Source organism: Ranitomeya imitator, chromosome 2, assembly GCF_032444005.1.
Source record: "Ranitomeya imitator isolate aRanImi1 chromosome 2, aRanImi1.pri, whole genome shotgun sequence".
Taxonomy (NCBI): Eukaryota; Metazoa; Chordata; class Amphibia; order Anura; family Dendrobatidae; genus Ranitomeya; species Ranitomeya imitator.
In genome coordinates this window covers 352,849,187-352,864,279 of record NC_091283.1, presented here as the reverse complement: position 1 = coordinate 352,864,279, position 15,093 = coordinate 352,849,187, and the positions used below count along the sequence as shown (strand labels likewise).

Genomic DNA, 15,093 nt, shown 5'->3' with positions numbered 1-15,093 from the left:
GAAAAAAAAAAATAGTGGGAGATTAAGATTGGCATTTCTGCTTCAGTGCCACTCCTGTGTGTGCCACCTGTCTCAAATTTTGTGCCACATTAAACCTAGTGTGTAATACTGGGCCAGATTTCTTTTAAATTCTCCCTGAAAAAAAAAAATAGTGGGAGACTAAGATTGGCATTTCTGCTTCAGTGCCACTCCTGTGTGTGCCACCTGTCTCAAATTTTGTGCCACATTAAACCTAGTGTGTAATACTGGGCCAGATTTCTTTTAAATTCTCCCTGAAAAAAAAAAATAGTGGGAGATTAAGATTGGCATTTCTGCTTCAGTGCCACTCCTGTGTGTGCCACCTGTTAATGTCTTTTTTCGGCCTTACTAACTATGTTACTATATACAATTATTAGGTTCTGTAGAAGGATGTAGATCTGGGGATTTATTATGATGGAATATTGGCTGAACTGGATGGACAAATGTCTTTTTTCGGCCTTACTAACTACAGTATGTTACTATGTCCTTCATGTTATTCTCGCCCTCACAGACTGTCTTTCATGTTATTTTCTCCCTCACAGACTGTCCTTCATGTTATTCTCGCCTCACAGACTGTCCTCCATGCTATTCTCTCGCTCACAGGCTGTCCTCCATGTTATTCTCTCCCTCATACACTATCCTCCATGTTATTCTCTCCCTCACAGACTATCAATGTTATTCTCGCCCTCACAGACTGACCTCCATAATATTCTCTCCCTCACAGACCGTCCTCCATGTTATTCTCTCCCTCACAGACTGTCCTCCATATTATTCTCTCCCTCACACACTGTCCTCCATGTTATTCTCTCCCTCACAGACTGTCCTCCATGTTATTCTCTCCCTAACAGACTGTCCTTCATGTTATTCTCTCTCTCACAGACTGACCTCCATGTTATTCTCTCCCTCACACACTGTCCTCCATGTTATTCTCGCCCTCACACACTGTGTTCCATGTTATTCTCGCCCTCACAGACTGACCTCCATGTATTTTTCTTCCTCACACACTGTCCTCCATGTTATTCTCTCCCTCACAGACTGTCCTTCATATTATTCTCTCCCTCACAGACTATCCCCCATGTTATTCTCTCCCTCACACACTGTCCTCCATGTTATTCTCGCCCTCACACACTGTCTTCCATGTTATTCTCGCCCTCACAGACTGACCTCCATGTATTTTTCTCCCTCACAGACTGTCCTTCATGTTATTCTCTCCCTCACACACTGTCCTCTATGTTATTCTCTCCCTCACAGACTGTCCTTCATGTTATTCTCTCCCTCACAGACTGACCTCCATGTTATTCTCTCCCTCACACACTGTCCTCTGTTATTCTCTCCCTCACAGACTGTCCTTCATATTATTCTCTCCCTCACAGACTGTCTTCCATGTTATTCTCTCCCTCACAGACTGTCCTCCATGTTATTCTCTCCCTCACACACTGTCCTCCATGTTATTCTCTCCCTAACAGACTGTCCTTCATGTTATTCTCTCCCTCATAGACTGTCCTCCATGTTATTCTCTCCCTCACACACTGTCCTCCATGTTATTCTCTCCCTCACATAGTGCTCCATGTTATTCTCCCCCTCACAGACTGACCTCCATGTTATTCTCTCCCTCACAGACTGTTCTCCATGTTATTCTCTCCCTCACAGACTGACGTCCATGTTATTCTCGCCCTCACAGACTGACCTCCATGTTATTCTCTCCCTCCCAGACTGTCCTCCATGTTATTCTTTCCCTCACAGACTGTCCTCCATGGTATTCACTCTCTTACACACTGTCCTCCATATTATTCTCTCCCTCACACACTGTCCTCCATGTTATTCTCTCCCTCACAGACTGTCCTCCATGTTATTCTCTCCCTCACACACTGTCCTCCATGTTATTCTCTCCCTCACAGACTGTCCTTCATAATATTCTCTCCTTCACAGACTGTCCTCTATGTTATTCTCTCCCTCACAGACTGTCCTTCATGTTATTCTCTCCCTCACACACTGTCCTCCATGTTATTCTCTCCCTCACAGACTGTCCTTCATGTTATTCTCTCCCTCACAGACTGACCTCCATGTTATTCTCTCCCTCACACACTGTCCTCCATGTTATTCTCTCCCTCACACACTGTCCTTCATGTTATTCTCGCCGTCACAGACTGTCCTCCATGTTATTCTCTCCCGCACACACTGTCCTCCATGTTATTCTCTCCCTCACAGACTATCCTTCATATTATTCTCTCCCTCACAGACTGTCCTCCATGTTATTCTCTCCCTCACAGACTGTCCTCCATGTTATTCTCTCCCTCACCCACTGTCCTCCATGTTATTCTCTTCCTAACAGACTGTCCTTCATGTTATTCTCTCCCTCACAGACTGACCTCCATGTTATTCTCTCCCTCACACACTGTCCTCCATGTTATTCTTGCCCTCACACACTGTGTTCCATGTTATTCTCGCCCTCACAGACTGACCTCCATGTATTTTTCTCCCTCACAGACTGTCCTCCATGTTATTCTCTCCCTCACAGACTGTCCTCCATGTTATTCTCTCCCTCACACACTGTCCTCCATGTTATTCTCTCCCTCACATAGTGCTCCATGTTATTCTCCCCCTCACAGACTGACTTCCATGTTATTCTCTCCCTCACAGACTGTTCTCCATGTTATTCTCTCCCTCACAGACTGATGTCCATGTTATTCTCGCCCTCACAGACTGACCTCAATGTTATTCTCTCCCTCCCAGACTGTCCTCCATGTTATTCTCTCCCTCACAGTCTGTCCTCCATGGTATTCACTCTCTTACACACTGTCCTCCATATTATTCTCTCCCTCACACATTGTCCTCCATGTTATTCTCTCCCTCACAGACTGTCCTCCATGTTATTCTCTCCCTCACAGACTGTCCTTCATATTATTCTCTCCTTCACAGACTGTCCTCCATGTTATTCTCTCCCTCACAGACTGTCCTTCATGTTATTCTCTCCCTCACACACTGTCCTCCATGTTATTCTCTCCCTCACAGACTGTCCTTCATGTTATTCTCTCCCTCACAGACTGACCTCCATGTTATTCTCTCCCTCACACACTGTCCTCCATGTTATTCTCTCCCTCACACACTGTCCTTCATGTTATTCTCGCCGTCACAGACTGTCCTCCATGTTATTCTCTCCCTCACAGACTGTCCTCCATGTTATTCTCTCCCTCACAGTCTGTCCTCCATGGTATTCACTCTCTTACACACTGTCCTCCATATTATTCTCTCCCTCACACATTGTCCTCCATGTTATTCTCTCCCTCACAGACTGTCCTCCATGTTATTCTCTCCCTCACAGACTGTCCTTCATATTATTCTCTCCTTCACAGACTGTCCTCCATGTTATTCTCTCCCTCACAGACTGTCCTTCATGTTATTCTCTCCCTCACACACTGTCCTCCATGTTATTCTCTCCCTCACAGACTGTCCTTCATGTTATTCTCTCCCTCACAGACTGACCTCCATGTTATTCTCTCCCTCACACACTGTCCTCCATGTTATTCTCTCCCTCACACACTGTCCTTCATGTTATTCTCGCCGTCACAGACTGTCCTCCATGTTATTCTCTCCCGCACACACTGTCCTCCATGTTATTCTCTCCCTCACAGACTGTCCTTCATATTATTCTCTCCCTCACAGACTGTCCTCCATGTTATTCTCTCCCTCACAGACTGTCCTCCATGTTATTCTCTCCCTCACCCACTGTCCTCCATGTTATTCTCTCCCTAACAGACTGTCCTTCATGTTATTTTCTTGCTCACAGACTGACCTCCATGTTATTCTCTCCCTCACACACTGTCCTCCATGTTATTCTTGCCCTCACACACTGTGTTCCATGTTATTCTCGCCCTCACAGACTGACCTCCATGTATTTTTCTCCCTCACAGACTGTCCTCCATGTTATTCTCTTCCTCACAGACTGTCCTCCATGTTATTCTCTCCCTATCACACTGTCCTCCATGTTATTCTCTCCCTCACATAGTGCTCCATGTTATTCTCGCCCTCACAGACTGACCTCCATGTTATTCTCTCCCTCACAGACTGTTCTCCATGTTATTCTCTCCATCACAGACTGTCCTCCATGTTATTCTCTCCCTCACACAGTGCTCCATGTTATTCTCGCCCTCACAGGCTGACCTCCATTTTATTTTCTCCCTCCCAGACTGTCCTCCATGTTATTCTCTCCCTCACAGACTGTCCTCCATGTTATGGTCTCCCTCACAGACTGTCCTCCATCTTATTCTCTCCCTCACAGACTGTCCTCCATGTTATGCTCTCTGTTGTGAATTCTGCTCTTGGGCTCCCTCCGGTGGTTGTTGATGGTAATGCAGTTATTCCTGAGCAGCAGTCTTGGACAGGTGTTTCTGCTAATTGCAATTCTGACTGGGGTATTTAGCTGTGCAGGACTCATTAGTCCTTGCCAGTAGTCAATGTTCCTTTGGAAGTGTTGGTCCTCTGCCTGGCCTCTCCTGCTTGCTGCCATATCAGCAAAGATAAGTGTTTGCTTCATTTTTTAGACACACGGCTGTGTTTATTTTTTGTGCTGATCTTGTTTCTATTTTGTTCCTGCTAGACTGTGCCTGATATTTTTCTCAGTCTAGTGGGATTCGCTGGAGTCGCAGATATACTCTCCACATCTTTAGTTAGGTGGTGGAGTTTTTGTATTTTTTTTGCTGTGGATATTTTGTATTGTTTTATGCTGACCGCATAGTATCCTGTACTATCCTTTCCTATCTAGGTAGAAGTGCCTCCTTTGCTTATCCCTGTTTTCTGTCTGCGTGTGTCTTTTCCTCTCCTACTCACAGTCATTATTTGTGGGGGGCTATCTATCCTTTGGGGATCTACTCTGAGGCAAGAGAGTTTTCCTATTTCCATCTTTAGGGATACTTAGTCCTTAGGCTGTGTCGAGGTGTCTAGGTCTGGTTAGGCACACCCCACGGCTACTTCTAGTTGCATTGATAGGATCAGGGTTTGCGGTCAGTAAAGTTACCACTGCTCCAGCGAAGGTCATTTCATGCTGCTCCAAGGCCACCTGATCATAACAGCTCTCCCTCACTCACTGTCCTCCATGTTATTCTCTCCTTCACAGACTGTCCTTCATGTTATTCTCGCCCTCACAGACTGTCCTCCATGCTATTCTCTCCCTCACAGACTGTCCTACATGTTATTCTCTCCCTCACACACTGTCCTCCATATTATTCTCTCCCTCACAGACTTTCCTCCATGTTATTCTCTCCCTCCCAGACTGTCCTCCATGTTATTCTCTCCCTCACAGACTGCCCTCCATGTTATTCTCTCCCTCCCACATTGTCCTCCATGTTATTCTCTTCCTCACAAACTGTCCGCCATGTTATTCTCTCCCTCACAGACTGTCCTCCATGTTATTCTCTCCCTCACACACTGTCCTCCATGTTTTTATCTCCCTCACAGACTGTCCTCCATGTTATTCTCTCCCTCACAGACTGTCCTCCATGTTATTCTCTCCCTCACAGACTGTTCTCCATGTTATTCTCTCCCTCACAGACTGTCCTCCATGTTATTCTCTCTCACACAGACTATCCTTCGTGTTAATCTCGTTCTAGTATATGTATGTAGTTTATTTATTAACGCTGATTGGTCGAGGCTGGCCAGGCGCGACCAATCAGCGACGCGGGATTTCAGTTACAGACAAACAGACACTTAGACAATTATATATATATAGATACACACACACACTGTATACTGTATCTACATGCATATACATTACTTCAAGCACTCATTGATGTTAGAGGGGGGAATACACAGTAATAAGAAATGGGGTATATAGACTTTTGATCAGGGTCACTTGGATGTTTTGGGTTGTCATTATGATTTAAAAAGAGAAACCTAGTAGTTTGACAATAAATGGCTTCACCCAACACTAACCATGAGTGGAGGTAAAGTTTTGGTGTTATCATTCATATTCTCTGAGAAAAGGCCAAGAAAGCAAAAATTCTGACGGGGTATGTAAACTTTTGAGCAGAACTATATATATATATATATATATATATATATATACATACACAGCAGAAATACACAATCATACTATATACTGTATATATGTACACACATACTCTCTGCACATACACACACTGTATACTGCACATGTACACACAGATACACATATATACGGTATGTATACTTGCCAGGTCCTGCTGATTCACTTGTGCAGATCTGAGGACAGTGGTTTAGGAACAGCCATGATGAGTAGGAGGGGACACAGACAGGGCTGCAGACATCTTCCTGACCCCCGCGCTGTCTATATTGTGCTGTGCTGTGAGATGGCCCTTCCCCTTCACTCTCACATTCTAACCTGACACTGCCGGCTATTAAAGTGAAATGAATATTCACTGCTCTCCACTCCCATGAGTTCATTTCTCTTTAGCAGAGGGCACAAGCTTTAGCCAGCAGCCGGCTCCTGCCTCCTGTCATCTGCTGCTCCTCCACTGCTGCTGGGCAGGCCCCATAGCAACTGTGTGGTGTGCCGCTATTAGTGACACACCACTGGCTGGGGCCCCTGAGGCAGCGGGGGCCCTAGGCAGCTGCCGGCCCTGTAGGCCAGCAGATGTCAGTGCCTGGGCCCACTGAAAAATCTTCTGGTTGGCCAGTCCGACCTTGTAAACATGTTTTGTATCGGCATGCTCATAATGACGGAGAATCATCATGGCAGGTCAGTGTTAGCATTTGGTGAAGATAGCAAAACATAAAATAAAAAGCAATTGTGGAATTACTTTTTTGTTTTTGCAAATTCACCACAGTTTGATTTTTTTTCCCATTTTCAGTACATTATATGGCAAAACAAATGGCGCGTCAATCAAAAGTGCAACTCGTCCCGCAAAAAACAAGCCCTCACACAGCCATACTGACGGAAAATAACAAAGTTATGGCTCTGGGAATAACGGGAGCAAAAAACTGAAACTCCCAAGGTGGTGAAGGGGTTCACTGATGTGATTTACTCGGTCACTTTATTATTATGGTGGAATTACAATTTGTTTTTCACCATTTCACTTCACTTGAGATTATTTTTTTCACCCATTTTTCAGCACATTATGTGGTAACATGAAGGGAGACTTTCATTATTACTTTTCAGCCTGCAACAATCAGTCCTTCATGGGAAAATAATGTTTTATGAATTTTGGAAAGGAAAAAGGAAAGAAAATGGAAAAATGTTGCAGTCTCAAGGGGTACCGTTAAGAGGTGTGACATAGAGGAGATCCCAGGAATATCCATTACACAGCAGCAGGGCGAGTGTCTCCTGTGTCTCCTCGCTCTCTGCTCAGGTCATTAGGATGGTCACCAAAGGCTCTTTCTAGCCTGGAGGGGATGGATCTGAGGAAACCGTGTTGGAAATCCGGTGTCAGGAACACATAAATGATCGGATTCAGGCAACTGTTCAGATAAGCCAGGCTGGTAACGATAGTGTCTACTATATGGTATGTTATGTAATCCCAATAATTGGGTGTGATGTTATATCTATGATACCAGGGTGTTAGTCGGCAGATGTAATATGGAAACCAGCAGATGAAGAAACACGATATAACAGCGGTGATGATCCTGGAGGATCTCTGAGATCTCTGGGATCTCTTACTTTTTCTAAGTTTGTAGAAAATGGTGACATAAGAGGTGACGATGATGAGAAACGGGATCACACACATTATAACCAATCTGATCAGGTGAATGGTCTGATGTAACTCTGGGTTATAATAATAAATGTAATATCTATATATACACCATTCATATAGAGAACCTACATGGTATCTATGTATGTAATACACAGCACCGGCCACAGTGAAGCTCAGCCCCCAGATGATCGCTACACTGAATCTCACCAGGTTACGAGATCTATGGACTTTGGCCCAGAATGGCCACATGACGGACACCCAGCGGTCAATACTCATGGCCGTCAGGAGGAGAACACTGGCGCTCATGTTCACATTAAACAGAACAAAGTTCATTATACAATATGGAAAATCTAGGACATATGAGAAATCTGCAGCCCACTCAACAATTCGCACGGGGAGGGATGTGCAGCACAGGAAGTCCGCGATGGCCAGGTGGAGGAACCACACGGCGCTGATTGTGTTCTTCATCCTGAATCCGGCAATCCAGATGACTAATCCATTACCGATAATCCCGAGAGCAAGAACAATGCTGTATAATGGAATGGATGTATTCTCTAGAATCTTATTGTAATAATAATAATCTATCGTGTCGTATCCGCCAGGTGACCTGAGGAGACAGAATAGGACAGACATTAGGGGAATGAAGAGTTTATAGTTTCACAGGGGCTGGATGGGCCAGGTGGCAGGGTGGCAAATGCCCCCCGGGCCTCTACCCCAGCAACTGTGCAGGGCCGGCTGCCTGATGGCCACGCACAGCAAACTGTGTGTGGACGTGTCTGCTGTGCTGTCGTGCGGTCGGCAGCAGACATGGCCACGCGCATCAATCATCTGTCTCATAAGCTGCAGACCGCGGCTTGTGAGACCTCAGTGTGTTCATGCAGGGGGTACGATGATGTCATTGTCTCGCAATTCTCTACAGGCCAGAAGAGAAGATGGAGCCTGCAATGCCAGGAGTGTTATATGAACAGGCTGTTGGGCTATCCTACTTTATATGGGGGCTGGGGCCATCATACTGTATATATGGGGGCTGGGGTCATCATACTTTATATATGGAGGAACTTGGGCCATCATATTGTATATATTGGGGCTGGGGCCATCATACTTTATATATGGGGGGAACAGGGGCTATCATACTGTAATACTGTATATATGGGGGCCATCATACTGTATATATGGGGCGGGGGCCATAATACTTTATATATGGGGGGAACAGGGGCTATCATACTGTAATACTGTATATATGGGGCCATCATACTGTATATATGGGGGCAGGGGCCATCATACTTTATATATAGGGAAACTGGGACCATCATACTATATATATTGGGGGAACTGGGGCCATCATACTGTATATATGGGGGCTGGGGACATCATACTTTAGATATGGAGGAACTGGCGCCATCATACTGTATATATGGGGGCTTGGGCCATCATACGGTATATATGGGGCAGGGGCCATCATACTTTATATATAGGGAAACTGGGACCATCATACTATATATATTGGGGGAACTGGGGCCATCATACTGTATATATGGGGGCTCGGGCCATCATACTTTAGATATGGAGGAACTGGCTGTTGTGAATTCTGCTCTTGGGTTCCCTCCAGTGGTTGTAGGTGGGAATGTAGTTGTCTCTGAGTCACAGTCTTGGCCAGGTGTATCTGCTAATTGCTGTTCTGACTGGGATATTTAAGTGTGCAGGATTCATTAGCCCTTTCCAGTTGTCAATGTTTCTTTGGAAGTATTGGATCTCTGCCTGGCCTCACCTGCTTAGCTGCCAGTTCAGCAAAGATAAGTGTCTGTTTCTTTTTCTGAAGCACACTTGCTGTGTGCTTATTGTCAGTGCTGATCTTTTGTTTCTATTTGTCCAGCTTAGACTTTGTCAGTGTTTTCTCAGTCTGGTTGGATTCTCTGGAGTTGCAGTTATACTCTCCACATCTTTAGTTACGCGGTGGAGTTTTGTATTTTCTGCTGTGGATATTTTTGTAGTATTTTTATGCTGACCGCTTAGTATCCTGTCCTGTCCTTTTCTATTTAGCTAGAAGTGGCCTCCTTTGCTTAGCCTGTTTTCTGCCTGCGTGTGTCTTTTCCTCTCCAACTCACTGTCAATATTTGTCGGGGGCTGCCTATCCTTTGGGGGTCTACTCTGAGGCAAGATAGTTTTCCTATTTCCATCTTTAGGGGTATTTAGTCTTCCGGCTGTGTCGAGGTGTCTAGGTTTTGTTAGGTACACCCCACGGCTACTTCTAGTTGCGGTGTTAAGTTCAGTGTTTACGGTCAATATAGTTACCACCAACTCCAGAGAAGGTTTTCATGCTGCTCCAAGGCCACCTGATCATGATAGTACAACTGGCCAACAATGAGTTAAATGCATCTCAGAAGAAGGGAGGAAAGGTCTTGAGCCATTTTTTTTTCTTCAGTCTACTTTGTCTTCTCTTCCCTCCTTATCTCTGGGTGGCTGAAGAGCCTTGTGCTAGCATGAATGTTCAGGAATTAGCTTCTCGTGTAGACCAGCTTGCTGCTAGGATACAGGGTATTTCTAATTATATTGTTCAAACTCCTGCTTTAGAATCGAAGATTCCTACTCCTGATTTGTTTTTTGGTGACAGGTCCAAATTTTTGAGTTTTAAAAACAACTGTAAAATGTTTTTTGCATTGAAACCTCGATCCTCTGGTGATTCCATTCAACAAGTTAAAATCATCATCTCCCTGCTGCGTGGTGATCCAAAGGATTGGGCCTTTTCCCTGGAATCTGGGGATCCTGCTTTGCTTAATGTAGACTCCTTCTTTCAGGCGTTAGGATTACTGTATGATGAACCTAATTCGGTGGATCAAGCTGAGAAAACCTTGTTGGCCCTGTCTCAGAGGATCGCCAGTTCATTTACCATCAGTACTGTCAACGGTCAACAAAACAGGACATTCATAATCCATCAGGATATTTAGGATATGAGCCACTGCCATACCGTATAGATATACATGTTTCTCCGATCCAACTACAGGGGGGATTAAAAGGAGATTATTTAATCATTTTTTATGGATTGATTTAGAGGGATCTGTTCCCTTTTGACTAGCTACCTCCTCTCATGGCTGTATCTAAGAATATTCCGGCATAGCGGTTTTTTCCTTTACTAAGAAACAAACCAGCGTTATGTAAATGTCGGGTACCAATATAAGGATCCGAGTGAGCATATCAGGGCATTGACACATATCTGTTCTTACTTCGATTGACACAAAAGCAGAGGTACTAGGAACCTGATGTGCCTGCCTGCATAGTGCGTAATAGCGGGCAAAAAGGCCGCATACGCACGAAGGCAAAAATCCTAAGAACCTGATGTGCCGGCCTGCATAGCGCGCAATAGCGGGTAAAAAGGCCGCATGCGCACTACCATGACATATCGTGGGGACGTGGGTAGTCATGGTAATGGAGACGCAGGCAGATGACAGAGCCGGTACTAGGTCAGCACTGCGCAGTAGCGGATACAATAAGCGGTATGCACCGGAAGTGAAGGCGGACTTAATGGTGGTGTATAGTCCGCATGCGTAGTAATGGAGACCGGATAGGAGTCCACATGGCAACACAACGCCAAGAATACCTAGTAAGTAAAGCGGTCATAACAACTGGCCGGAAGTGAGGTAGGACGCCATGTAATTAGATTGAGAGGGGGAAAGACTATATTAGGGAGTGCGGTCCTTGTATGCATCTCACCTTACCATAGTCCACACTGGAAGCCAGGTGCACTGGACACATAGGAGCCACCTGCCAATGCAGGGGCTTGATATCCCCAAATAGAACATCGCATTACATGCATACCCCCGTTTTTCTGTTCCCCTGATGAGTCTCCCCTATGGGAGAGGAAACGCGTAGGGAAAGTAACTTGGTTGTGGTGGGTACAATATTTAGCCTGACTTGGGGACTGTCCTTGTCAGGACGGGAGCAGTATAGGGGCACGACTGGGTAGCATAGTTATTGTCAACTCTCCCCTCCCCCTCAAATGTACATGAGGACGCTCCCGAAAAAAACGACTGATGTGGTGAGATCAAACCATTTTTTTATTGAGCACTGGTTACTTTGAGCACTATATGCACTTTTTTCACTGTTTTATCCATAAGAAATTATTTTTAAAGGATACAAATAAAGGTTATGTTTTAGATTTATCAGGTTCCTCCTGGCTTTATATATACCATCAGTACTGTACAACCTAAATTTCTGTTATCTGTGTCCTTGATCTGCTCATTGTCATCATTTTCTGTCATGGCGTTTGTGGATTCAGGCGCTGCCTTGAACTTAATGGACTTTGAGTTTGCCAGGCATTGTGGTTTTCCCTTGCAGCCTTTGCAGAACCCTATTCCTTTAAGGGGCATTGATGCTACACCCTTGGCTAAAAATAAGCCCCAGTTTTGGACACAGGTGACCATGCGCATGACGCCAGCCCATCAGGAATATTGTCGATTTCTGGTGTTGCATAATTTGCATGATGCTATCGTGCTGGGTTTTCCCCGGTTACAGGTACATAATCCTGTTTTGGATTGGAAGTCCATGTCTGTGACTAGTTGGGGTTGTCAGGGGGTTCATAATGATGTTCCTCTGATGTCTATCGCCCCTTCTTCCTCTTCTGAAATTCCGGAGTTTTTGTCTGATTTTCAGGATGTATTCGATGAGCCCAAGTCCAGTTTCCTTCCACCGCACAGGGACTGCGATTGTGCTATTGACTTGATTCCAGGCTGTAAGTTTCCTAAGGGCCGACTTTTCAACCTGTCTGTACCTGAACATGCCGCCATGCGGAGCTATATTAAGGAGTCTTTGGAGAAAGGGCATATTTGGCCATCTTCTTCACTGATGGGAGCGGGGTTCTTTTTTGTTGCTAAAAAAGATGGTTCATTAAGACCCTGTATTGATTATCGCCTCTTGAATAAGATCACGGTCAAGTTTCAATATCCTTTACCTTTGCTTTTTGATTTGTTTGCTAGGATTAAGGGAGCTAGTTGGTTTACTAAGAGTGACCTTCGGGGGGCTTATAATCTTGTTCGTATTAAACAGGGTGATGAATGGAAAACTGTGTTTAACATGCCCGAAGGCCATTTTGAATACCTTGTGATGCCATTCGGACTCTCTAATGCTCCATCTGTTTTTCAGTCCTTCATGCATGATATCTGTTATGGACCTGGTGGTTAGGAGCACCCAGAATGACCTGATGGTTAAACTACCACAGGACAAGCTCTGGAAAGTGGGAACTCTGCTGACCGCAACCCCTAATCCTATCACACAACTAGAAATAGCCGTGGAGCGTACCTAACATGACCTAGACGCCTCTTCACAGCCTAAGAGGTAACTAGCCCTGAAGATAGAAAATAAAGCCTATCTTGCCTCAGAGAAATTCCCCAAAGGAAAAGGCAGCCCCCCCACATATATTGACTGTGAGTTAAGATGAAAGTCACAAACACAGAAATGAAACAGGTTTCAGCAAAGGGAGGCCAGACTTACTAAACAGACTGAGGATAGGAAAGGTATCTTTGCGGTCAGCACAAAAAACTACAAAAGACCACGCAGAGTGTGCAAAAAGACCTCCGCACCGACTCACGTTGCGGAGGTGCCACTCTGCATCCCAGAGCTTCCAGCTAGCAAGACAAAATCATGATAGCCAACTGGACAAGGAAACAATGAACAAATAATAACTAGCAGGGACTTAGCTTCTGCTGGAGTAGACAGGTCACCAGAAAGATCCAAGAGCGAACTGAACCAGTACAAGAACATTGACAGCTGGCATGGAGTAACGATCTGAGTGGAGTTAAATAGAGCAGCCAGCCAAAGAATAACCTACGTCACCTGTGGAAGGAACCTCAGAAGCAGCAGCTCCACTCACAGCCACCAGAGGGAGTCCATGGACAGAACTTGCCGAAGTACCATCCACGACCACAGGAGGGAGTTCCATAACAGAATTCACAACATTACCCCCCCTTGAGGAGGGGTCACCGAACCCTCACCAGAGCCCCCAGGCCGATCAGGACGAGCCAAATGAAAGGCACGAACTAGATCGGCAGCATGAACATCAGAGGCAAAAACCCAGGAATTATCTTCCTAACCATAACCCTTCCATTTGACCAGGTACTTGAGTTTCCGTCTCAAAATACGAGAATCCAAAATCTTCTCCACCACATACTCCAACTCCCCCTCGACCAACACCGGGGCAGGAGGATCAACGGAGGGAACCATCGGCGCCACGTATCTCTGCAATAACGACCTATGGAACACATTATGGATGGCAAAAGAAGCTGGAAGGGCCAAACGAAATGACACAGGATTGAGAACTTCAGAAATCTTATACGGACCAATGAAACGAGGCTTAAACTTAGGAGAGGAAACCTTCATAGGAACATGACGAGATGACAACCAAACCAAATCCCCAACACGAAGTCGGGGACCAACACAGCGCCGGCGGTTAGCGAAACGTTGAGCCTTCTCCTGGGACAATGTCAAATTGTCCACCACATGAGTCCAAATCTGCTGCAACCTGTCCACCACCGTATCCACACCAGGACAGTCCGAAGGCTCAACCTGCCCTGAAAAGAAACGAGGATGGAAACCAGAATTACAGAAGAAAGGCAAAACCAAAGTAGCCGAGCTGGCCCGATTATTAAGGGCGAACTCAGCCAAAGGCAAGAAGGACACCCAATCATCCTGATCAGCAGAAACAAAGCATCTCAGATATGTTTCCAAAGTCTGATTAGTTTGTTCGGTTTGGCCATTTGTCTGAGGATGAAAAGCCGAGGAAAAAGACAAATCAATGCACAAAAGGACCGCCAAAACCTCAAAATAAACTGGGAATCTCTGTCCGAGACGATGTTCTCTGGAATGCCATGCAAACGAACCACATGCTGGAAAAACAACGGCACCAAATCAGAGGAGGAACGCAATTTAGACAAGGGTACCAAATAGACCATCTTAGAGAAGCGATCACAAACCACCCAAATGACCGACATCCTTTGAGAGACAGGGAGATCTGAAATAAAATCCATGGAAATATGCGTCCAGGGCCTCTTCGGGACCGGCAAGGGCAAAAGCAACCCACTGGCACGAGAACAGCAGGGCTTAGCCCGAGCACAAGTCCCACAGGACTGCACAAAAGAATGCACATCCCGTGACAAAGAAGGCCACCAAAAGGATCTAGCCACCAAATCTCTGGTACCAAAGATTCCAGGATGACCCGCCAACACCGAACAATGAACCTCAGAGATAACTCTACTAGTCCATCTATCAGGGACAAACAGTTTCTCCGCTGGACAACGGTCAGGTCTATCAGCCTGAAACTTCTGCAGCACGCGCCGCAAATCAGGGGAGATGGCAGACAAAATTACCCCCTCTTTGAGAATACCCGCCGGCTCAGGAACACCCGGAGAGTCAGGCACAAAAC

At 45.6% G+C, this 15,093-nt stretch overlaps 1 protein-coding gene across 1 annotated transcript; it reads right to left on the bottom strand.

The window, feature by feature from the left end:
• Nucleotides 1-7,021: 7,021 nt before the first annotated feature.
• Nucleotides 7,022-11,398, bottom strand: LOC138666555 (formyl peptide receptor 2-like). Its single transcript, XM_069754761.1, has 2 exons — nucleotides 11,391-11,398; nucleotides 7,022-8,289 (listed from the first exon to the last, which is right to left on the bottom strand). Exons 1-2 carry the CDS (start codon nucleotides 11,396-11,398, stop codon nucleotides 7,290-7,292), a joined length of 1,008 nt encoding a protein of 335 aa, XP_069610862.1. The 3' UTR covers nucleotides 7,022-7,289.
• Between the last annotated feature and the right edge of the window lie 3,695 nt (nucleotides 11,399-15,093).